The sequence below is a fragment of the Chaetodon trifascialis genome, chromosome 13 (genome assembly GCF_039877785.1).
Source record: "Chaetodon trifascialis isolate fChaTrf1 chromosome 13, fChaTrf1.hap1, whole genome shotgun sequence".
Classification (NCBI taxonomy): Eukaryota; Metazoa; Chordata; class Actinopteri; order Chaetodontiformes; family Chaetodontidae; genus Chaetodon; species Chaetodon trifascialis.
In genome coordinates, this window is record NC_092068.1 from 17807026 (window position 1) to 17831209 (window position 24184).

Below are 24184 nucleotides of genomic sequence, written 5' to 3' on the forward strand. Positions count from 1 at the left end.
TAAGAGTCGTTCGTTCGACCTCACAAGATCGCAGCACACTGGGTGAAGGATTTTGGATGGAGAAGATGCCCCCATACAGTGAGCTGCTCTTGCCCGGCCCTAGTTGAGGCCAGACAGCCTTGAGGGCTGATGGATCACAAACTTTCCTCGTCAAGGTGACGCTATCGACTCCACTGCACCAAAATCTGACAAAATGGGTATGAGGCAGTCATTCATCAACATAAGGACAAAGGGGTCATGTGTGCTTCACTCAATACTGGTGGAGATCAAGAAATGTCAACCCTGTAAGGGATGGAAAAGGAAGATGTTCATAGAGAAGAAGTAAGGTCTCTTTTTTTAGTTAAGCTTCACTTTTTCTATGATTTCTTACTTTATGAAAGTAAGTCAAAATGATATATCTATATCTATATCTATATCTATATATCTATATCTATATATATCTATATATAGGTATAGATATATCTATCTATATCTATATATAGGTATAGATATATATATATATATATATAAATATAGTAATAGATATTCACACACGTATAATAAATGTCCAACCAAACTAGACCAGCAACCTTTTAGTGCAGCACATCTGAGATATAAATAGTGATACCTAGTTCTCAAATCCAAAATTAAACTCAGTTCCTGTTCCGCTCTTAGAAAGAGGAACAAAATGTTATGCAGTCTCGGACACTCCTCTCACACAAACATTAAATAAACAAACACAGACATCTTTATCGGACCACATCAGATCGGGCTCTGCGCCGTTCAGCTTGTGAATTGGGCCTATCCTCGCACTCCTCTCCGCCCTGCCGTCACTTTGAAGTCCCAGACTCAGAAGCTGATCAGATGGAGAGCTTCCTTTTCATTTCCTGTCCTGCAGGGTTGGGTTTGGTACTGCGGTGGTTGCTGGTCAGTGATGGGGTGTGGCCTACAGCAAAGATATGCTATAATCAAAGGCATTCAAGGTGGTATGTAAACAGATCGCCTTTAGGGGAGGACACACCAAATACTTCATATACGCCTTGTATATTTAAAATCCCTAAATCTATTAAACACGGCATTGCAGAGTTGAATTTTTAACTTATCCGCTGAATTAAAGAAAAAAAAAAAAATCACCCTGCAGTACGAACTGCAGCAAGTAAGGATGAAATAGGCATTTATAAATGTCATCGCCACAGTCAAGTGGGTTGTAACCAGTTGGCACAACAGTTTTAGCATGTGTCAAAGCATGTTATCCACTAGCCATATCCTCATACCTGCCTGTCTCATTACAACTCTGGTATTTAGCACCAGCTCCACAGGAGAGGAGCAGACACTCATTGCCAAGTTAGATGGGCCTGGTTTGAAGGCCTTGTGAGCTTGTGTGGAGCGCGACAAGGTTCCATGGAGGAAGGTCCTTGTGTCCAATTAGAGGGCTGACGTGACACGTGCTTGCACTCCCCCACTGTCAGGCAGCTTGTCAGGTAGGCTTTGAGAAGCACACTGTGGCATTATTCCACAGCGTGTTATCAGCAAGTGACCTGTGAAATCCAGCTCCAGGAAATTGATTGAAATAAGTACTTGCAGTTGAGCATGTATTTTCCCCCCATTACATCTCTCTGTGAAATGTATTGTGGATATCTTTCAAGAGAAATATGAAAGTGCGTGTGTGTGTGTGTGTGTGTGTGTGTGTGTGTGTGTGTGTGTGTGTGTGTTTTTTCCACCCAGTAAGGATGGTATTCATTGATTTAATTTTAATTGGACCCACTTTTTGTCCCACTGTATCGTTAGGGGTCTGTTTTGTAATGGTTCCTAAAATGGATTGTCCTCACTAAGTCACAGCATCAGTCCTCTGCCACAGAAAAGATAGACGGAGGAGGCGAGGAGGGGGGCTCTTGATAGACGAGGATCTTTCCCCTCCTCCTCCCCTCTCCACCTCCTCTTCTTGCCCCATTTTCAGTACGATCCACACCCAACGGGCTTTAAAAGAACTCCACAACCCCCTCCTCCTCCTTCCACTGCCGCATTTTGATTGAAATTCATCGGCAAGTTTATTGAGAAATGAATGAGGGAGGCAGCACGGTATTGACTTTGAGAGGAAAACACAACTCATCTTGAATGAGGGGGAAAACGCGGCCGTAATTTAGCCGTCATCGATCTGTGCCCCGTCCATGTATTGATCTTCATTTTACAATATTAATTTGCGCTTGCAATCAGCTGTGAAGGGAACCCATTTGATTTCTGTTGGCCGGTAATGTGTGAAAGTCCGCCGACGTCCTTAGAGAAGTGGCACACATACTTTAGATGTCATCTAAGAGGATTGAACAGGTGTCTTTGGCCCTTTCTAATAATACGGCCGATATGAAGGGAGTCTGAAATTATGGATGTGCAATCTGTAACATTGCTCCCTTTTAACCGTGTTAATTACATTTTATCTGTTGCAGGAGCAATATCTGCTGGAGACTGTAACTGTCTAGATTTTTTTCATCTGTATTGGCTCAAAGTTCATGAAATTTCAATGAACATTGATCTGTCTCCATTGATTTATCCTAACTGCAGATCTTTGAAATTTTAATTTCCTGTTCATCTTGAGACTGCTGGAGATGGAATCACTCAATGATAACTGGCTGCAGTGGATGGAGATGATATGGTCAGTGTTAAAACAGATGAGGTTTGCTTTGCGTGGGTTTGCTGTGACAATTCCAATTTGGCTTGGTTTGTTTTTTTTTTTATTTTTGAGGATGGTCTCTACATCTGCATGCATGTTTTCTATTCTCTCATCACTGGAACATATCAGTGCTGTGGAGCAGCAGCATGACATCTGAGTATCTTACCTCCTTTGTATGCACAGTATTCAATTTTAACTCCTTACAGTAACACTGAGAGCTCTCTGTGTGTCTCCGGTGGACTCTGCCGAACATCAGCGAGACGAGGTCATTATGTGTGTTGATGTTGTTCCGAACTGCATCCGTCTAACAGACTGCAGGTGCCTAGAAGGCTTCGGTTAGACTGTTTGACAAGTCACAAATGCAATAACACTTGAATGAACTTCTGCCTGTGCTGTTTATCTGTCTCCCCCTTTCCAACTCCCACTCCACCTCTAATTTGTGTTGAGGGGAAAGAAAAAAATAACTGCTCAATGGTGTAGGAGGAGTGGAGATAAGCTCGAAGCAGTTAAGTATAATTAGCGAAAGTAATAGCTGGCAAATGGCAACAAGGCTAGGTTTTTATCTCCTGGAAAGATAGAGTTATCGTAATAAGCTGTAATGGCTGGCAGGAATGCTAGTACTCTGTGCGAGCCTCCATTCAGGCTCATAGACTTAACAAGGAACAATTTCCCTTGAATTTACTGCTTTGCTCAAACATTTCCCTATGTTTATACCCCGATACTGTAAGTCAATACATGTGTTCAATCCACTTCCATATAGACCGAGGGCACACAGTGGTGTATTGCCATGTAAGCACTTCTGGCTGCCAACGTCGGCCATGTTACGCTGTTCCTGTAGAGCGGTTACTCGTGTCCTATTTCTAGAGAACATGGAGAAGGAGCAGCAGACCACACTCAGATGCCATGTACACGCCATCCACTCTACATTTTAAGTAAAGTGGCTAGCTGAGGCGGCTAAAGGGGCTCTCAGGGAAAATGTGTTTGTAGCATGAAAGGACGGGCAGATTAAGGCGTCAGATCAAAATAAGATTGGGAAGTGCACATTCCAGGCAGAGGAATTCCACTGAAGCCCTGCCATGAACGCCTGTGCGCATGCGTGATATTCAAAATTGGAAATGATATGGTCACAGCTGCGCACCGAGTCATGCATTCCATTTCTTCATATTCTGAAACATGATCATTCGCTCTCCAGAGTGAGAAAATGAGTGAAATATTCGTAGAAATCTTCCTCCAAACTGCCGTGAAGAGGCAGCGAGTCTCTCTCTCTGTCAAGAAATCAGTAACCATGCTCCTTTTACTCAAATACAGCAATAATTCTTTCAGTTATAGCCTGTTAGGTTTGATATTTGCTGTCACTTTGTTGTCTCATTACTTTTGTTAAATTCTAATCATCTCTGAAATCAAACCATGGAAACGAATCTATGGCCAATTATATCTCTGTATATGTACCATAAGCAGGGAAAAAGATATAAGGGTTGTAATTGAACAAAACATGCAACCTGTCTAAATCTGAAAGAAAATGAGAGAAAATGAAAATTCTATTAGTCCATAATGTTCCCTCTGACGCCCCCCGCCCACCCCCCCTCTCATGTGCTCTTCATCTCTCCTGCAAAGTATTCAAATGCAAGCCCTGCCTTACCTCCCCGTGTCTCTTTTTCTCTAATTATCCATGAGGTCAGTAAGCAAAATGGGGAAGAAGCCAGGAGATCAATACAAATTATCCCTGAGCAAACCAGTGCTGACAGTTTGAATTGCAGCATATGTTTACCCAAAATCAGGCAATTTATCTTAATATCAGGCGAGTAATGCAGCAGGGGTGAGAGGTCACACAATCTCTCCACCTCATAATTACCCGCCTCTAAAACAGGAAAGTGGTATTGATTGGCCGCGAGCCGGGAAGCGGGCGTGACTGGAACGTGCCAGCGACCCCCCCACCACCACCACCCTTGCTTGCTCGCACACACACGCACACATACACCCAACCCTATCATGCCTCCCCCCCAGTTCCCCCCACTGTCCTCTGTCCCTCCTCCCCTCGGCTAGACTCCCCACCCAGTGCAGGATTTATGGGATGTGTGTGGAGGGTTTCATGTTTCCTTGCAGTCACTGAGAATCCTTACAGGAGGGGTAAGGGGGGGAGTGGGGGGGCACGCTCCTTCCACACCCTTAACCCCCTTCTTTCACCATACTGTGACGGTTGGACGAGAAGGCCAAACTAATTTTGGCATGCATGGAGTCATGCAAGGGCATCGCTCGGCCCGATTTGCCTGTTATATCTTTAGGAGAGTAAAGTTTACGACAGGGTGTGAAGCGGGAACATAATGATGTGCCAAGGATTAAAAAAGACATAGGGTGAAGAGGTGGGAGTAAAAGGGGGGGAAGGCTGCTGTCAAAGTGTGTGGTGTAAGAAAAAGTAAGAGGAGTAGTACCAATGATTCTTGTAAAAGCTCAGCAGATGAAAGAAAATCTTTGCTCGGAAGAAAAAATGTGCAGAGCAATGCGATGAATACACACATAACGCATTTATTCTCCACATTCAATATAAGTGCTCAGTATATATCATCAGCAGCTCTTACAGGATTATTGACATTGTCTGTGTCTGTCTGCACCAGTGTACATGCTATGACTACAAAACTGTCAACTCATCAACTGACAGCACCGTTTAGCGCTAATGCAAGTCTCCATCAGCTGTCAAAAGCATTTGCATGAAATCAATAGCAGATGGCGGTCTGTGTCACCAATTTCATTACGCTGGGGTTGTTACAAAGATCATCTCCATGATAGATGAGATGGCGACATGTCGACATGCGGAGATCATGCCTGACGCTTGGACTTTGAGCCATGTGTTAAACCCGTACTGAGATGAGTTTAAATGTAATTTTTGTTTGACACATTTAAGTGCCTCCATATGCAGGCATTTGGCGCTGTGCAGAAAATGTGAAACACACTGATAAAATGCAGTTTAAACTGTTCTTTAAGGGTACAGGATACCCTACCCTCCAAGCCACATTCATCATCATTCTTAGGTCTGCATTTACAGTAGGGCATCATTATCATTGGAAAGGCACATCAAAAAGAACACCTCTCCCAACCTAGGTCTCGTCCTGTACTGTACGTCTCTCCGGCTGTGTTCCCAGCATGCCTGGCGGGTTGTGTAGGCCCCAGCTGAGGCAGAGGACAGGAGAGCGTGATGTATCACCCTGAGAGAGCCCACTGACAGCCTCTGATGATGGATGGCCTGATTATGGAGTGCTTTTTACACATACACAATTTACATCACACTGAGCAGCGGGGTCTGGCAGGGCTGCCGTGCACATACACTCTCTGAGCCGGGCACGTGCACTCACACACACACACGCACAGACACATATGCATGCTGATGTGTGTACACATGTACAGGACTGCCAGAGTGCATAGATAAGAAAGGGGTGGAAATAACAAAAGAAAGGGGGCAAATTCTTTGCTACAGCCTTGTCATGTACGATCAATACGACAGATCAATCCTTTATTAAGGAGAAGATGGCGTTCCCCCACGTTCCGACGAGGGCCTTTGTCGTTTCGGGACACATGATGACATGTCAAATCAGATTTCCAGCGGTGTATGTTGTTGTGGCGTGGGGTTTACTCAGGTGTGCCTGGCCAGTGGGGCAGAATGCTACTGTATTTGCAAGCTAGATCCTTGCTATCGATTAGCGCCCTGCATTGTCCATGCTTGAACACATAACTGCTCTATTTGATCATGGTCGAGCTGGCAATTACTGTATTCAGGTTCCGGCAGAAGCGGTGCATGTGTCAGTACATGACAACTGTACGTATGCGTGTGTGAGCAGGTACAGTATGGTTGTGAGCATGTCTGCATGTGCGTTTGGATGAAAGGGAACAAAAGAAAGTGAGAAACCTGAAGGTTTGTTTTCCTGCCGTGACTCCCTGGCTTGTGCTTCAGTGGCCCTGCCTGCCTGCCTGTGTGCGTGTGGGGGGGCGTTCGCTTGCTTTCACATTCTCTGGCGTTCAGCAGGTTCAGCGAGCTGTGCGGTGTTAATGCTGAAATTACATGCTGAGTAATGAGTGATGGGCCAAATTACAGGCTGAACAATGAATAGAGGCAGGCAGCTCTTATTAGTCTCCATAGAAAGCCATTGATTTATGAAGCGCCTTGCTCGGCGGAGTTACTCTCCTGAAAATGATATCTACATTGAGAAGTGATGTTCTCTATTAAGTCGTTCCTTCCCCCTTTACACTGCTCTCCTCCTCTCCTCCGCTTGCTCTCCCTCCCTCCCTCCCTCGCCTTGTCCTGCCTATGAGTGTACACATGATTGTTTAGAATCAGGCGGAGCTGTAAGGAAGCCTTCAATTACCCATTAGGACTGTCAGACATAAAACGCCCTGCTCTCACCAAAGTCTGGGTTATGATTCATTTACTTTGTGCCTCTGATTCATCGCCCAATATGCCTCATGCCCCAGATTACTATTTGAGGGGTGGGAGAGATTAATGGCTCCATGGGATCCGCTGCCGTATTTCACGGGCCCAGTGTTGCAGTACAGTTGGTGCAGAAGGGTGAAATGACAGCAACTTACACTAGATCAATGTGTGGACAGCCTTTCACAGATTATTAAAGCTCTGTTAGATTAAAAGACCCCCGCTATGTAGTTTGCTGTAGTCAATATTCTCAAGCAGATAAAAAGGGGGAGGGTCCCTCTGAAGGATTCTCAGACTGATGTAGGTCATCACGGCTGTTAATGGAATAACACTTGGTGACACAAGTGTCAGAGGAACCCGTGTCATTTCCCGCCGCTCGCCCCCTGGAGCCGGTGATGTTTCATAAAACATCGTCTCACCCCTGAGGTTTCTTTGAAATTAGGCATTCTGAAATGACTTTTGTACTGAAAATTCCAGCAGATTTCTCAATTAGTTTCTTCCCGTCTCTGGCAAAATTAGCCCCGAAAATGGTTCTAATTTTCGTCTCCCCTCTCTGTTCTTTCAGCCCTGAACGAGCCAACCATCGACTATGGTTTCCAGAGGCTGCAGAAGGTCATCCCCAGACACCCCGGCGATCCTGAGAGGTTACCAAAGGTCAGTGCGGTGTCTGCGCAGCACAGGAAAACACAGAACAGCAATGAGACAGAGCTGTCTGGGTTGTAATGCCTTAATACTCTGAGTGTGACAAATAAACAAAACAACATTACCATCAACGCTGAGCACAGTGACCCCAAACCGTGACAGCTTTGCTTCACATATGTGGCTTACCCACTAACCAGCGTGGTAATAGTATTGGTTTTGTGTGTGGAGAGAGGCGTAAACTCTCTGTGTGGTAAAATAGCTCAATCAGGCGTTTTCCTCTCCAGTAGTCTGTGGAGATGGTAATCTGGTCAGAAACGACGTCTGCACCCTCATTACCCCACTCATGTTTTCCTTTCATTTTCTGCAGCTCGATTTGGTTTAATCTTTTGTTTACAGAACCCTGTGCCGTAAACCCCCTAGTCTTACCGCAGCTAATAGACAAAGACTGCATGTTATTATGCTTTGGCTTTCTTATTGTTTTCTTTTGAACCTGGGTGAAGGAGTTGAAAGCCACATCAGTTTTAGACACACTGGTGTGGCACATGAATAGGCTGCCATATTGAAAGACCCGAGCATGAAAACTAAAGTGCACCTGTTTTTTTTTTTTTTTTTTTTTTTCCCTTTCCCTCCCCTGCAGAAAGTCTTTGATTCTTTTACTCATTTCATTCCCTTTGATTCTTTTATTCTTTCCTCTTCCTATTGATAAAATCTATCTGTATGTTTTCACTAATTGCTACCCTGCCAGTAACAATTTTGGTGACTGACGTTCCAGATGTGTCAAGTGTAATAATATGACTGATTAGTACATTCAAAACCCCTTGGCATGTAGTAAAGTGGTGGCCACCTCAGAGTTTTAATAATACTGTAAAACCTTTAAAGACCTTATCTATTAAATCCCAGCATGCAACACAGCAATATCATTAACGTCCAACGGACAATTTAATAAAGAACAGACTGTGTGGTAGCTATAGACGTTTGACCAAGGCAATGTGGAGAAATGGAACATCACAGCTAGTCCCTGGTTCAGTATATGAAGTGTTTCAATTAGACTCGGTCCCTGTGGAGACAGGAAACAACACCTAGACATGAAATGTTACTCTAATTTCAACTGTAAACGTAGACCAAAAGGTAAAGTACACTTGCCTTTAATATCCACATGGCTTTCTCTATCTCCGCAGGCATCACTGGTCAATCTAGCCACACTGTTTCAATTTTATAAAGTCACAGTGTCTTTGCAAAATCCACATCTTTTCAGCAAAGAGAGCGACAATGTTAAACACGGCTTTATTACAGAGAAACCTTACTTCTTTCCTTGAATACAAAGCGTCGTTGGTCGCGAGACAGATTTTGACACTGGACCCAAGATTAGTTTCCTGGGTGCGCGTATACTTAATATAGCACGGTCTCCCAGCCTTTGCATGAAACAATCACAGAGTGAGATGAAACCCTGCACTTCCAATAAACAACATAAATATTTGATTTGCTCTCTAATGGACCCAAATATGGGGTTCAGGGGGCATGTAAATGATCCCACCAAGTGATTCGTCATTGTTAAGCTTGCCATCTGAGGGTCAGCTCTCGGGGTCAAAAGCACATTCCCAATAAAACAGCCGGCGGCGGGCTGAGGCTGGCATGTACATTTGGAATGAGAACAGAAACAGCATATAGAGAACAGCCATTACAGGGTGCAGGTGAGGTAGGGAGACTCTATAAAAAGAAGATAAAGCTGGAGGACGCGCGGTGTGCATTAGCAGAAAGGCAAATCGACACCAAGCCCACTCACCGCCTCTACCCCCCCCCCCATGACTTCACCCTCCAGTTGATAATATTACTGCGCTATATTGATTTCCACCAGCCTTCTCCCTGGGACCAGTAAGACACGTGGTAATTGTAAGGAGACAGAAAGCCAATATGGGAGTGCTCATGGATAGCAAGGGATGCACGCTAATATTGTTGCTACACAGAGAAAAAAAGGGGGGAAGCTGCCTCTGATTGAAGTTTACCTCGTAATTCTAAGACAACATCGTAGATGACAGTCTGACCCTGTGGGAGGAGTGGAGATATAAAAATTCAATGCAAAGTCCAGGGTGAATATGAAAGTAATAAGTGTGAGCAGTCAAGTGATGAGAAAGGAGATTGGTTTGCGGGCATCGCGTTAAGTGAAGAGAGACTTTGGAATTCACCCTCCTTTTTAAGATCTTGTTATAAAACAATTTTCTATTCATAATATAAAAAAGACAATTTATAATACCATTTTGTGCCCTCTGGCAGTAATGGACAAATAGACTGGATATCACATTATATCACACTCAATTTCTCTCTTCTGTAACAAATTAGATTCATTATGAAATTAAAAGTGGAAACTCAATATTGTTTTATTATTAAGCTGATTGCTTTGGATTCTTTTCTTTCCTCCCAAAATGAGCATAAGCCCATTCTTTTCCAATTCTTTGTGTAATCCACAAGGAGAAAATATTACAAATGTGTTCATGTCAAGCAATTACCCATGTATTTAAATGAATCTCTCTTCCTGTGCTCTTTGAAGTACCTTCATCTAATGGCCCTATGCTTCTAAATGCATTCATTACCTCAGGCTAGAGCTAACAGAGTAATTGCCTTACAGTTTTATAATGGCATTAGCACTCCAAGCTACATAACCTAGGCCCTCTTTTATTAACTGTGATAATATAAATACAACATCCATGTTAATCTAGTGCTTGAAGAATCACACTCAGGCTGATTTAGACCACATCTCCTTATTGTTAGATATTTTTTATAACACATCATTTGTTACGGCTTCCTCCCGTTTTTTTCCGCGGCATTAACGGAAAACAGCTTCTAAATCTTGGGTGATCTGTCATCTGAGCAGCCCCATTTAAACAGTTGTTGAACACGGGACCTTTATGCAAAGCAAGGCAAACAATGGTAGGAATCTGTCACGCATTTGTCACAGAACAACAGAAATCATTTGAGGCCTTTAATTGTTTCAATTTAACATGGTGTGTTCTGATATGTCTCCATGACAAGAAAGCCAATTACACTTATGCTGGAGTAGTATTGAGATTTACATGGAAATGCCCTCAGAACACTATTCCGTGTTAATCGTATTCACAGCGTGAGCTGATACGCATGAAAGCGTCTCGTCAGAAGAAAACAAACTTCTTCCTTGATTGGGTGCAGCACTTCTCATCATCCTCGGATATGACTAGGTTGCCACTTAAGCATAGCCTTGCGAGTCAGCTTGGTTAGTTAAGACACCACGCGGTAAACGACAGATTAAGGATGAGAGGCAATATCGTTTTCTCTCCTCCTTTTTCCAAGCTGTCCTTATGTCACTGCTGCAAAGTACCATATGGACAAGGAGGGAGAGGACGTTTTACAGAGAATGAAACATGGCTTGTGAACGCGACAGTCTTAATTGCTTTAATTGTTGTTTAAAATTGAGAGCCATGTAGGAGATCTTGAAATATGATAGAATAGATTATTGGTAATTATTAACTGCAGACAAAAAGAAAGAAAACCACTTTATCTCACTCAGCAAGAGAGAGAGAAATCTGTTCTGCCTGATGAGAACACATCAAGACAGCTGGTCCTCTCATTTAGTCTACCTGCCTCACGACAACCATAATTCTTTATTTGTATGCAAACTAGATGCATGCAACGTTGAGCATACACACCAATTTCAGAGGTAAATGCCCATTCTAAGAGCCACCCATCCGGTAACTTGGGGTGGATTAAGCGATATGTTTCTATAAGAGAGCATGGCATACGCTGGAAGTGGCTTCTACAGTGATTCATCTTGATAAATCAAGGACTGTGGTAGATATGCTCCTCAGGATGAAAGGGCCCATACACACACTCCGTACACACTACATACGCTGCGCCTTGGAAATGCAGGCCAAGTCTTGGAGGCCGCTGTTTGAAGGCGCGAAGGCTGTGTTTACATTCATTTACGGCAGCTGCCGTCTTAATCCCACACTGCTATTGCCAAGTGATGGAACACTTCAGACAAATTACCGAGGCCCGCAAAAGAAAACACAGCGAATGTGGGAAGAAAACAAGCGCCATCTGAGATGTTTCTGGTGACAGATTTGCATTGCTTTTAACCAGGGTTCTAACAGCGCAGTCGACAAATCTCTGCTCTACAGCAGGTGACAACAAGCGAGCATTTTAAAAACACACGCAACAGCCATGTCTGCAACTTGCCTTTGTCAGATTAAATGCACTCTAAAAGGAGAAGAGGGTTTTCATAGAGCATATTGCCTTCTGTATTATAGAAAACAAAGAGAGCAGTCTGGTTGCTTGAGAGGGATTTAATTGTAAGTGCTGAATTCAAAGAGCAGATAAAGACACACAAACGGGCCAAACCCCACCTAGCTGAAAGCCCGAAACAGAGTGGGGGGAACGGGATCCGGGGCCAACTCATTTTCAGTGTTAAGAGCCAAAGCAACACAGCTAATCCGCATTGTCAAGCGGGGGCAAGCATGCAGACATGGATAAGACCACATCCTGAGCATCCGTGTCCCCAAGGCACAAGCACCCAGCTCTTGCTGGATGGGAAGTCATTTGTGAAGTCCTTTGCAACAGCCAGTCAAAGAGGTTAATTGAAAAATTCCTTAATGTCATTACAACAGAACTAGATTAACCCAGAGCTAATTCACTTTATTGTTCTGAAGAGAGGGGACTCAGCGCTGAACTCCAGAGCAAACGTGAAGCCCAGAATCAGGGGTGAGGTGTTGTTTTTAAAGGACTATGCCAGTTTAATTAAGATAGGGAACATTATTCACTGCTCTGCATGGTTGGAAGGAGCAAAGTGGTAACGCTGTATAAATGCAGCACCAGTGCCTCTTAAATCAGGATGGCTTTTATTTAGCGCTTGAATATGTAAACATTTCTGAAGCTCTCCATGACCCTGCTGTGTAATGTTGTTGTGGATATTGTTTGTTAGTGTGCGGACCACTGGGTAATCTGCTCAGGTCTTAACATTTACTCTTCCTGTTTTTCTCATCAGGAGGTGTTACTGAAGAGGGCGGCTGATCTCGTTGAAGCCCTGTATGGAATGCCCCACAACAACCAGGTCCGTATCCACGCAGCTGCTTCAGCGTGCTAACTCCTCTGCTAAACAAGGAACCATTGAAAATTTACTGATAGTATCACCAAAGGGTATTTTCACCACTATATCTGGAACAATGCAGGCTACATGTGTTAACCATATAGCCAAGAACCAAGCATCAAAGCAAAAGCACAGCTATAAAAAAAACCAAAACCCATAAATAACAAAACCTCTGCCTTCTCTGCGCTTCTCAGGAGATCATTCTGAAGAGGGCAGCTGACATCGCCGAGGCCCTGTACAGCGTTCCCCGCAACCACAACCAGATCCCCTCTCTCGCTAACACAGCCTCCCACGGCATGATGGGAGTCAACTCCTTCAGCAGCCAGCTAGCAGTCAATGTGTCTGAGTCACAAGGGAATGACCAAGGTATGTGATTTAGGATATGGCTCCATAAGTCAGTGGTTCTCAAAAGTGGGGTCCGGGGACCCGCAGGGGGTCCTCGAGGGGATTGCAGGGAGTTTGCAAGAAAATGAGAAATAGTTAAATTTCACTCGTTTTCTCCTCTCGTTAAAACGAGAAAATGGAGAGAGATTAGGTTTTTGAACACTGCCCCCATGCTCACCTACGATATAGGCAGTTAAAGGGTCTAATTAAGAGACAAATTCTTGTTCTTGTTAAACTGACATCTGCAGTATGTGCTGATATAAAAATGCTTGATTGCCGTGGTAAATTTCCATTATCATTTGGTGTAATCAGTGAACATTTCCATGGTAAATACTGTGCAGACGCCAAAAAGAAATGAATGAATTTCCCTTTCTATCTCCCACCCATGTTATTCAGTGGGCTACAGCCGGAACACCAGCAGCGTGTCCCCCCGGGGCTACATCTCCAGCAGCACCCCGCAGCAGTCGAGCTACAACACCGTCAGCAACAGCATGAATGGCTACGGCAATGCCGGCATGAACCTGGGAGTGCCAAGCTCCCCTGGGTTCCTCAACGGATCCTCTGCCAACTCCCCATATGGAAGTGAGTAGCTTGCCACTATCGCACGCTGTAGTAGCACTAAGCTGCTGCTGATTTAATTCCAGCTCCCACATTCGTTTTCACTTCTATGAATCACTTCTGACAGGGTTATAACATTATTGATGGCGATAATATATTACTATTCATTCACAGGGGCTTGTTTAGTTTTAGTACTTCGGAGAACACACATAGAGTAGGAGAAATATTCATTTTTATGTGTATTTCACCATACGCCACCTGTATTTGTTCAACCGGACAAGATGTTGATGGTAGGGGCCTGTGAGTACTGATCGTGTATCCCCCCTGGCAGTAATACTATCCTAGCCTTACCTTAACTGCCCTCTCCAGCACTACTCACAGCACGTTCTCACTCTCTCCCTCCCTCCTTCCTTTTCCCTCCCTATCGTCTCCGCAGTTAAACAAAAGAGCGCCTTCGCCCCTGTGGTCCGACCCCAGGCCTCCCCACCCCCCTCCTGCACCAGCGCCAACGGCAACGGACTGCAAGGTGAGCCCCCCTCACCCCCTCATCCTTTCCCTACGGACTACTGGTCAGATACCGCTGCTCAGGCCTCTGTCCGGTTTGGTGAGGGACTAATCATTACAAATATATGCATTTTGACAGGCCAATTTACACCTTTCAGTTCAAACACTCACACAGAGCACATCTTCACACACGCATCATGCAAGCACTGTGCAGGACCGCCGTCTCACGTCTGCACAAACACACACGCAAACATACATCCTCGTTGCCCTTTCATACAAATGATCCCCTCTGATGTCGCAGGAAAAGACCTTCCCCGAATTGTTTTAGTAATTATGTTTATTAGGTTTTGTGCATGTGTCATGACCAACATGATTGCTTTGAAAACAAGCTTAGCCGTAGTGTGTGCCCCAAGATTAATAACATTGGGCTTAATGAAGTGGGAAATTAAAGTTCATCTTGCTACACGTTCATACTTATTAATACATGTTGTGCAGAAATTAATGAGCAATGCCTTGCCATCATCTGCGCTGGCAAACTTAAAAGCATTTCAACCATGACTCTACAAATACACTCAGAGCAATATAATAATATATCATCCCAGCACTTCACTAGTCGCCTAATTGTTAAAACGTGTGAAAATACTGAATATATAAACTCTCAGGGTGAGGTACAGTTGCTAATGATATCCTAAGCAGATGGTCTTGGTAAAATAACGGAAGCTACCTTTGATCTTGCCTAATCTCTCTTAGATAATGACGCAGACGCACGACTTGGGGAATGTGGAAATGCAGGACTAATGTGCAGCACAGTGCTGGAGAGTTGAGGATAGAGAGATGAGGGGAGGAAAGGAAGCCATAGAAGGAATCTGAGGGGAGTCTGAGGAGTGTCTAGTACTGTAGCATTGTGGCATTGTGGGAAGTGACCGTGTTGTTGCTCTGCCGTCACCACGGCCGCATCCCCTGGGAGTCTGGGCCACTGTTTGCCATTACCCCAACGCCAGGAGAAATATCACACATAGCAAGACTGGCATGCTGGGGGCTGAAATGTCAGAGCAGGAGGGAGGTTTTCAAACTCTCCCCGTTAGGAGGACGTGCAGCAGCAGGCTGGCGGACACGGCAAACACTCACAGGCACATACGCAAACAGCCACATTAAGGCATACATTCACGCACTTGTGCAGCGTCAGATGGCTGGACTCGCACACACACACGCACACACACACGCACCAGCACATAGACACATGCATGCACACACGCACAATTTTTTTTAATTAATTTTCAAATGTATAGCCACACCTGTATTAGCCCAATAAACTAATGTCCCTTTCCTTCCTGTCTCTGTTTTTTCCAGCCATGTCCGGCCTGGTTGTCCCTCCAATGTAAATGCACTTTCATCATCTCAAGCACCAGTCTACACACTACCACTTCACAGGACACTCCCTCAGCACACAGCAAAACGCTGGTGTAATGTATAGTCAGCCGCTCGTTCTGTTTTTAAAGATGAAGAAGAAAAAAAAAAAGAAAAGAAACAAATGATTTTTTTTCTTTTAAGTGACTCGCAAAAACCTGCAGAAAAAAGGATTTCATGAGGAACAATGTTTTTTTTTCTGTGGGAATTTTTTTTTTTTTTTTTTTTTGGTTTGTTTATTTCCCCCACCTCCCCATTTAATCACCCTTGAAGAGGACACGGGATGATGAAGGGTTTATTTTGTATACCTTGTCGGGTTGCGCTTCGGCCTTGGATATGTCCAATCAACCACACATTCAATACTGGAAGGGACTCTGTGGACTCACCATCTGGTTGTAAAGTAAAAACACTGATGTACAGTACATTTGCCAACGAACTTCAGAAATTGTTTTTCTGTTTCAACTCTCTTTTAATAGATTCACAACAGTTGTGTGTCTTTATAATGTGACTTTTTGTATTTTTATGTGTGAGAAAAATACACAGGGGCCAAGACAGTTTGAATTTCAACTGGAAAATATATGAGATATATAATGTAGAAAATCGATCATAAAAGTACAACAAATACGAGTAAAAAGGGGCGGGGCTGGGCGGGTAAGGTTGTATCATGTTTCATTCCTGCATTTTAACTTAAATTTTGTAATTTATTGTAGCTAGAGCTCATCTTCAAAAGTAAAAAAAAAAAAAAAAAAAAAAATCCTCTTCGATTCAACAAGCACACTGACGTGTACAAAACACTGCTCTGTTGATGAATATGATGTACTTCCATGTCTAGAGCTTCCTTTTAAGCAAGTGTGTTTTGCCATGTTTTTCAACTTTTTTGCTAGCACTGTATATTAATGCATTCCTAGGCTACTGTGAAGTCTGTTTCTTGTTGATGAGGAGCAGTCTCCCCCTTCTAGCTCCAACTCCCCTATGTGTTTTATATGTGGTTAAAAATTGTAGACTATTGTGATATTGCCAAACTTGTGCTAAATATTTATACATCTGTCTTTTTCATGTTCTTTTAGATCAACAAAAAAACATTTAAAAAACAAAATTAAAATCCATTGAGAATGTAGGCGTATAGTAGTTCATTGTCATATTTCTGTTCAAATACACACTTGCGCTCACTGAGGGAAATTTTGTAACATATCAACTATAAATAATGTATTTATCTCTGAAATTTTGTATATTGCTTTTCATTATGTATGTATTAATCGTCATGCCCTTAATATAGTGATGCAGCACAGATAATTCAGCCAAGAACTGTTGCCTTCATTTGTTTTCTTTTTGTATTTGATGAAATGCAATGTGCATATATTTCATGTGTATCCTCAAAATTTGTGTTACTCCGTCAAGACTCTCTGTTCATTTTTTAAAGGGGAAGTCAAACTTCATTGTTTATTTTTATATTGATTTTAAATTATCTATACAGACCATTTTGGAGAAAACTTTGTTGGTTGTATTGTCAAATAAATTGTTTGTGACCCATATGATAGTTGTTAAGATCCAATAGAGACTAATGTGCATGAGGGACAACCTTGGAGATAAAAAAAAACACTCCATTTGTGGTTGTATTTTTTTCTGTTTTGTAGAATGTATAGAAGTCATTTTTACTCACCACTTATGACTCTGCCACATAGCTTACATGTGTTTACAGGGAAGAAAATTTAACAATGTCAACATTTGGAATGGAAACAGAAATGAATAAGTGATGTTTTATTAAAATTTTCAGTAAAAACACAATAGCTCCTCAACTGTGGACTTCTTCAGTTTTAAGTACAGTTTGGCTGGCAGACAAACTGACAATCAGGACAAACGAGAAAAAGAAAAAAAAAAAAGAGACAGTCGAAGCTTCTGAGGACAAACCTGTGATTCGTCTGTAAGTTGTTAGTGTTTAGACTTTGCCATAGAGATAACTGTTTGAAACCTGTGGAAAAGTGTGACATCCATAAAAGATGAAAACTGCTCTTTACTCATATTCTTTCAGCAAAGCACTCTGACATTGTGACATATTCCTACTGGTCTTTGTATCAGCATATCCTGCATCTGTGGTGCTTCAAAGGTTCATTGTAGTCATTCATAAACAGTGCAAGCTTTTTATTCAAAGCAGCCCAAATGGGGCTCATTCAAATCCCTCATTTCATTGCATTAAGCCACCTAGTTAATAAAGAATCAATACATTGAAAGAGCAAGGTTATCCTTTGTCTATAAGGGCTGGTATCGTTTTGAACCTCTTATAGTTTGAGCGCTGAAAGGGGGGCCACTGTGAAATCTATACTTATCAAGTGGGTCAAACAGAAGGATAGAAGTGTTTGAGGGAAGAACAGTGGTTCTCCTTAAAAACAACTGAGCATCTTATCTGGCATCCTGAGTGGTCGCGCAGAGCAGGTCACAAAATGTCAATTTCTCATCAAGGCAACATTGTCCGAGGCCACCTCTGCCTTTAATGCACAATTAAACGACGGCAACCTGAGTGGCAATCAGCATATCACAGCTTATTATGTCGAGCAGCGTGCGCGGATCTCGCGGCACGGGCAGATAGTCCAGGAGCTGCTGATAGCGCAGAGGACAGATACACTCAAAAGAGCGATTTCATTTTCAGCTGCGATCGCCTTGTGCTCCAAATCATTCCCTGGATAATCCAATGTGTCTGATAACAATAGCCACACATCTGCTTCCTGACACTGCATTATCTGTTTCAGATACACATACACAGGTTGGGATCTATCGCCTCGCTTACTGCTGTCTCTATTATTCAACGGCAAAATGCTGCACAAACTGTATATTTATTTAGTCTTAACTGCCCAGCGAATGAAAGCAAGGAAACTGGCTCTCAACGCAGAGACGATAACCAACTGAGGGGAAAAAAAAACTCAGAAAGAACAATTCGGAGGGTAAAAGTGCAATAAAAAACGACAAGTTGTTGCCAGTTTTAAGAGCGCCAGAGCCTGGCAGACGGGCTGGTGGTACAGTATATTGCCTCAGCAGGTTTCCCTGTACCCAACGAGCAGCTCCTAGCTCTGCCACACCACTCAATCATCGTGAGAGCCTCTTTATTGGAGAACTCTAATGGCCACCCTCCACCATGATCTTAATGTGTGCATTAAATATTTATAAATCCTGGGTCAATAATGCCCCATAACCAGAGCCTGACAGACCCCCACCGTACCATGTGGCTGCCTCCCTCTCAAACACAGGCAAAGGTCAAGGGGTCACGCAATCAAAAGAGAGCGAGGCTCGCCACATCCATACGTTGCCACTCTTATCAAGACTTTCCTCCGTACTGGTTATCTGTCAAAGGAAAGAAATATTGAAAGCAATATCGATCTTAACTAGCCTTGTGTTGCCGAGGGCCACGCTTCAAACATCTGCTCGTGCATTGTTATATTTCAAAAAAAAAAAAAAAAAAAAAAAAACCTCCTCTCAATAATATAAGCCTGAGCTGTAATATTGAACATCTCTGGCTGACGCAGGCCGCCTGAGCATGACAAACAGCCGCGCTATTAACAAGCGTCACCGGAAGATTTTTAAAAAGTTGATCCGCTCGCTGAATATTTCTTAATTAGCGCCGGGGTAATCGTGCAGCCTGGCATCTGCGCGGGTGACTCGGCGGCTTTGCGTGAGCACATCCAGGCTGCGCTCCTGTGCTGTTCAGGTGAAAGATTGTGCTCCGGTGATAGCGCTCACAAAAGAGCGGCCGGACAATGAGCCAGTCAATGGAGAGCTCCAGCTGAAAGAGCCACAATGGCTGTGCATGCTGGGAATTGGGCTGGATGATATAAAGGAATGAAACCTTCATTGAGGCCATGGAGGACACGCATTCAGAAAAGAGGTTTTGTTTGCTCTTTATCAATCTGCCGTTTCCCATGAGAAAAAACAATTCAAACTGACCTTAAAAAGAGAATATTACCTTACTCCCTATGTAACTCTTATTGAGGGGCTTATACGTCCACTCTTAATGGATGTTAATGTGATAATACCTTTGTGCCAACATGTGTACAGTATCGAGGCAGGCCGTAAAACTAAAAGGCCGACGACGGTCTATCTCCTCTGCTCGATGGCCAGTGCTGAGAAGTACTTTTTAAGGATTTGCTCTTGGACAGACAGTATTTGTGTAACCGCTGAGTGATGTGTTTTGCGCAGGAAGAGAAAGGAAAAAAAAAAAGGCGGCTGCAACTCTCGTGAAGTTTTACACGAGTGGGATACGGCTGCTGTGACTCATAAAAACTGCACGACTAGAGATCATAACTTTGAGATGACAATGAGTCAAAACAGGGAGTCTGACCTTTTTTTGAACAATTTCGCATTTGAATCCAAACAGGGAATCTGACCCTTTTTCACAAAAAACAGTCCCACATTAACAGAGTCTCCTGTCTGTGAATCGGTACATCAGATAAGACACCGCTCCCCTGCTACTATACACTGGGAGTCAGCTTTGCAAGGAAAACTCTAGATCCTCGCAAAGATTTCCACTTCACTCACTGCAGTCAAGGAGGATGAGCAAAGTATCCCAGTGCTTCAAAATCCATTAAACTTGTATTTGGGTGTCATTTGATACTTCATCAATGTTTCAGTGCATTTCAAACCCACAAATGCAGGATTTACCCCTGGTAGAAATACAGTATTCACTATATTTTTCTTCTATGAACTTCGCTTAGTCCAAAAAATTACACTATAAAGATTGCCTGGTCCGGGTGTGTTAGGCTACGGTGATAAAATAATATCACTTGAACTGTATTTTCTGCCACAGTCTCCACCACATAGAGCTCCTTTCATAGCACCCCTCTGTAGTGCTTTGTCCAGTAGTTCTGGATATGATATCATCTATTAATAATGTATTGGCAATGGATTACATAAAAAGGGACCAGAAATAACATCCAATATTCATGCCCCCTGAGCTTGACTGTGTCCAATCCGTTTGGCCCATAAAACCTTAGCCCCATTTCCATATCCGCTGTGGGTCACGACAGGTCTGCCTCACAAAGGCTCACAGAACAGCTCAACTCAGGAAAAGGGCAGTAAAAATCGGGTGGATTTCTGAACCCTTATGAAACAGCCCCCCTTTGGAAAAAAAAAATGAAAAAGCCCTTTTCCGATTTCAGCGCCTGTGAAAAACCTGGTACTGTATTTCCCTCTTTAATTGTGCCACTTGAGAAATTGACGTGCCTCTGAAACATGGCATGAATCTCACAGTTATTGCAGTCCCCTTGGCAGGGAATGTTGATACAACATCTGCATGCTATAGAAAGTAATGGAAGTAGCAGAGGTGGCAGCTGCAACTCTACAGGAAGTGTGCCATTTTCAGGCAGTGCTGCTGTGAGAACCACTAACTGCCAGCCTGGTCTTGCAGGCAGCTCTGATTGCCAGGACACTATGACAAACACGCAGGGGCTGGGAGTGTTGCATCCTGGGGGATGACAGCTTCTGTTTGATTGTCAATAAGGCTCATTAGCAGAAAAAATGGAGAATGCGAAAAGAGATTAAATGGCTTGAGACAGGGTCCCCCTCATGTTTCATTATGGGGGATTTATCAGAGCCTTTATTTCATCAATTCCACACACAAAACAAGAGAAAAATCACTTATAGCTTCCCCCAAAAAGTAAAGACTTGAGTACATTTGTATTTACATACACCTGCGCCGTCCAGATACTGCGATGAACTACAGGCGATTCCATCAAAACAGAAGCCAACAAGTGCTAATCGAGCCCTTTAAACATCATCCCCACCTTACATCAACCTCTCTCCCGCTCCCGGCGACTCTCATCTTAAGAACAGTGGCGGATGTTTCCCTCCATCTTAGGGAGGAACGGCCAACAAAGCAGCGTGTAAGGGCCTTTCCCTGAAGAGTCCTTGTCACGCCGCGCCAAACCTCTGTGATTATCGTTGTTTTTGCAGAGAGTGTCCACGCCTGCCAATACCGCTGTTCCATAAATGAATTTGGCCCCTCGTCAACGAATTACCTAACACGCAGAACTGTGTATGTGTCACATCCAATTCCAACTCACCGGCTTTGGTGGTGTGTGTCAGCTGGAGGACTTAATCATCAATCGTCAATCATAATAAGCGAAGCACATTGATAGGGCTCCCCGTTTTTTTTTTTTTTTTTTTTTTTTTCCTCTCCTACACAGTTAAATAAAGTGTAAAGGGAGAAGTTAAAACTGACCTTGTTAAATTGGGACCACAATTTATATTCCTAATTTAGTGTATGGATTAATTAGTCTTGTGTGTGCGTATCAGTTTCCATGCGGTGGAGCTTAGCAGCTGTATCTGCTTTCATAAGGAAACTCTGGAATGATTTCTGTCAGTCTAATCTTGATGTTTTTGCTCAGATCGGGCTTTGCGTGTTTTTAGCTGCACACTTTTAATTAATGCTTAATTGGGCAATTCATAGAGAGGACTTTTCCAGCATTAGACGCTTATCGATAAACCCCATCTCACATCATATAAAATTAATCAGTATGACCTGTTATCAGGCCTTAATGCAACCACACGCGCGCACACACGCACGCACACATGTAACATGCTCGCTGGCAAAGCATGCATTTTGCACAAGGCTGAGGAATCTGGCTCATATTTTCCCTCTCCCTGATCCAATCCACTCCTCACCCCCGTCATATAGATCGGAGTCTGCGGGGGCCAGAGGCGCTGACAGAGCCCAGATGCTCCCAGTCTGTCTGGGGGACTGGGGAGACTGGTGCCATGGGGTCCTGGAGCCTCTGAAGTGCCGCCCCTCCGTCAACATGACCAAGGCTAGACCTGCACTTTCTCCAGGCTGAGACAATCTCCTTACCACGCTGACAACCGCGCTGCATAGTCACAGATTGATGCATGCGGGGAAACGCGCTCGTAGGCACCCGCTCTCACGTAACGCATGGCCGTTCATCAGCCGTTCCTAATTAGAGACCCCCAGACCAACACTCGAGTTCATAAGGTTACAATGACACACTGATACAAGGTTACTAACGTGCACACGCTGGCATGCTGATACCTCTCAGGGTTTCTGTTACTTTCTCATTTAATCCTGCTGCATCTCATCACTACTGTCCTAAACTTGCTCATGTGGAGGGGTGGGGGCGGCTGGGGGGAGGGGGTCTCTTTGTACTAAAGAAACAAAACAAAAAGAAAGGCACCATGCGAATCCTCCATCCTCCCGCTTTCTCTCTCAAAACACAAAGATCATTACAAGAGCATCAAAGTATGCCATGTTTGAAATGATATTTCTCTTTGTAGTTGTGGCGTAGCGTGGAGTGTGTTGGTATTAGATGCTGCTGTGGCAGCTGTCGTGGCTGGCTGCGCGGTGCCTCGGTGTCAGGGCCTCCGAGGCCAGGCTGTCCCGGCAGAGAGACAGAGGGGGAGGAAACCCGATAGTGCAGCCAAGCCCCAGTCTAATGTCTGTCTATCCAGCTATCTATCCCTGTGTCTATCTGTGTGACTGACTGCTGGACACTGCCTATCTGCATGCCGGATACTCCTCTGGCTTCCCAGCAGCAGTGCACCGCTTGCAGCCGAGTTAATACGTTCCAAAAAGTTTCACTTCTTCTTTTTTTTTTTTCTTTTCAGGCGCAGAAACTTCTTAGGAAGAATAAAAGCAGCTATTTATGAATCACTAACGTGGCTGCAGGATTAGATTCTGCAGGGTCCCCACCACTAAGCCTTGCGTCTTGTACTGAGGGGTGCAGGTTGTGATAACATTAAAATTACGAGCCGACATGTATGAAGAGCACGAGATGGAAGCGCAGAGTGTGTTTGTATTTGATGTGGGGGCAGAAAATTGTTCTATAATGAGGAAGGGTGCCAGGATATGAGATGGGAAGTGGGGAGTTGGAGACAGGATATAAGTTATGAGAAGGAAACTAATGTTAGGAAATGCAGAGGCTGTTGTTGTTGTGCCTGTATAAGCTAACTACTCGCTTTCTACTACCGGCCGTGATTAATACAGCCCGGCCAGGTCAAAACCCCGCACTAACGCTGCGAATGCCACCAACTATATCCTTGCTCTTCCTGGGGCTCAAATGAGTGTGTGTCGTATGTGAGAGAGAGAGTGTGTGAGGGGGTTAATAAATGTTGAATCAAACGCCGCACGAGACACTCACACTCCTTAAGGGTTGCCCATTAGCGGTGTGTGGGTGCATGGGGAGTTTATCAGTGTCTGGGTGATTTATGAAGTCAGACTCAATATCATCCACTTCACCCACACACATATGGACATACACATGTGCACACACCAACATGCATGGCCACATGCTCTCTCTCACACACACACACACATACACGCACGAGCATGCGGCGCGTGCACCCGCGTAGTCTCTCTCTCTGAAATGGAGGCAGATATTAGGCCAAAATTAAAGGTTTCACAGAGATTAACAGTGCGGATGATGAGATCGTCTCAGCCTCTTTTAATCTAATTCCTTTTTATCAAGGAGCCAGCGTGATACGGAAGTGGTGCACATGGTGAATATACAAGCACAAAATA

General features: G+C 43.9%; 1 protein-coding gene across 8 annotated transcripts in view; it reads left to right on the forward strand.

Annotated features, from left to right (window-relative positions):
• Positions 1–17522, forward strand: part of LOC139340873 (transcription factor COE3) — a 67851-nt gene extending 50329 nt beyond the window's left edge. For 4 of the 8 annotated variants that reach the window (XM_070976971.1, XM_070976968.1, XM_070976969.1 and 1 more), the window contains exons 11-16: positions 7627–7715; positions 12715–12780; positions 13011–13182; positions 13597–13782; positions 14195–14284; positions 15613–17522. In XM_070976971.1, coding sequence (XP_070833072.1) covers positions 7627–7715; positions 12715–12780; positions 13011–13182; positions 13597–13782; positions 14195–14284; positions 15613–15644 — 635 coding nt within the window. In that variant the 3' untranslated portion in view covers positions 15645–17522. Of the gene's footprint in view, positions 1–7626; positions 7716–12714; positions 12781–13010; positions 13183–13596; positions 13783–14194; positions 14363–15612 lie in introns of all 8 variants that reach the window. The other 4 variants (XM_070976967.1, XM_070976963.1, XM_070976964.1 and 1 more) reach the window with 1 other exon arrangement.
• The last annotated feature ends 6662 nt before the right edge of the window (positions 17523–24184 follow it).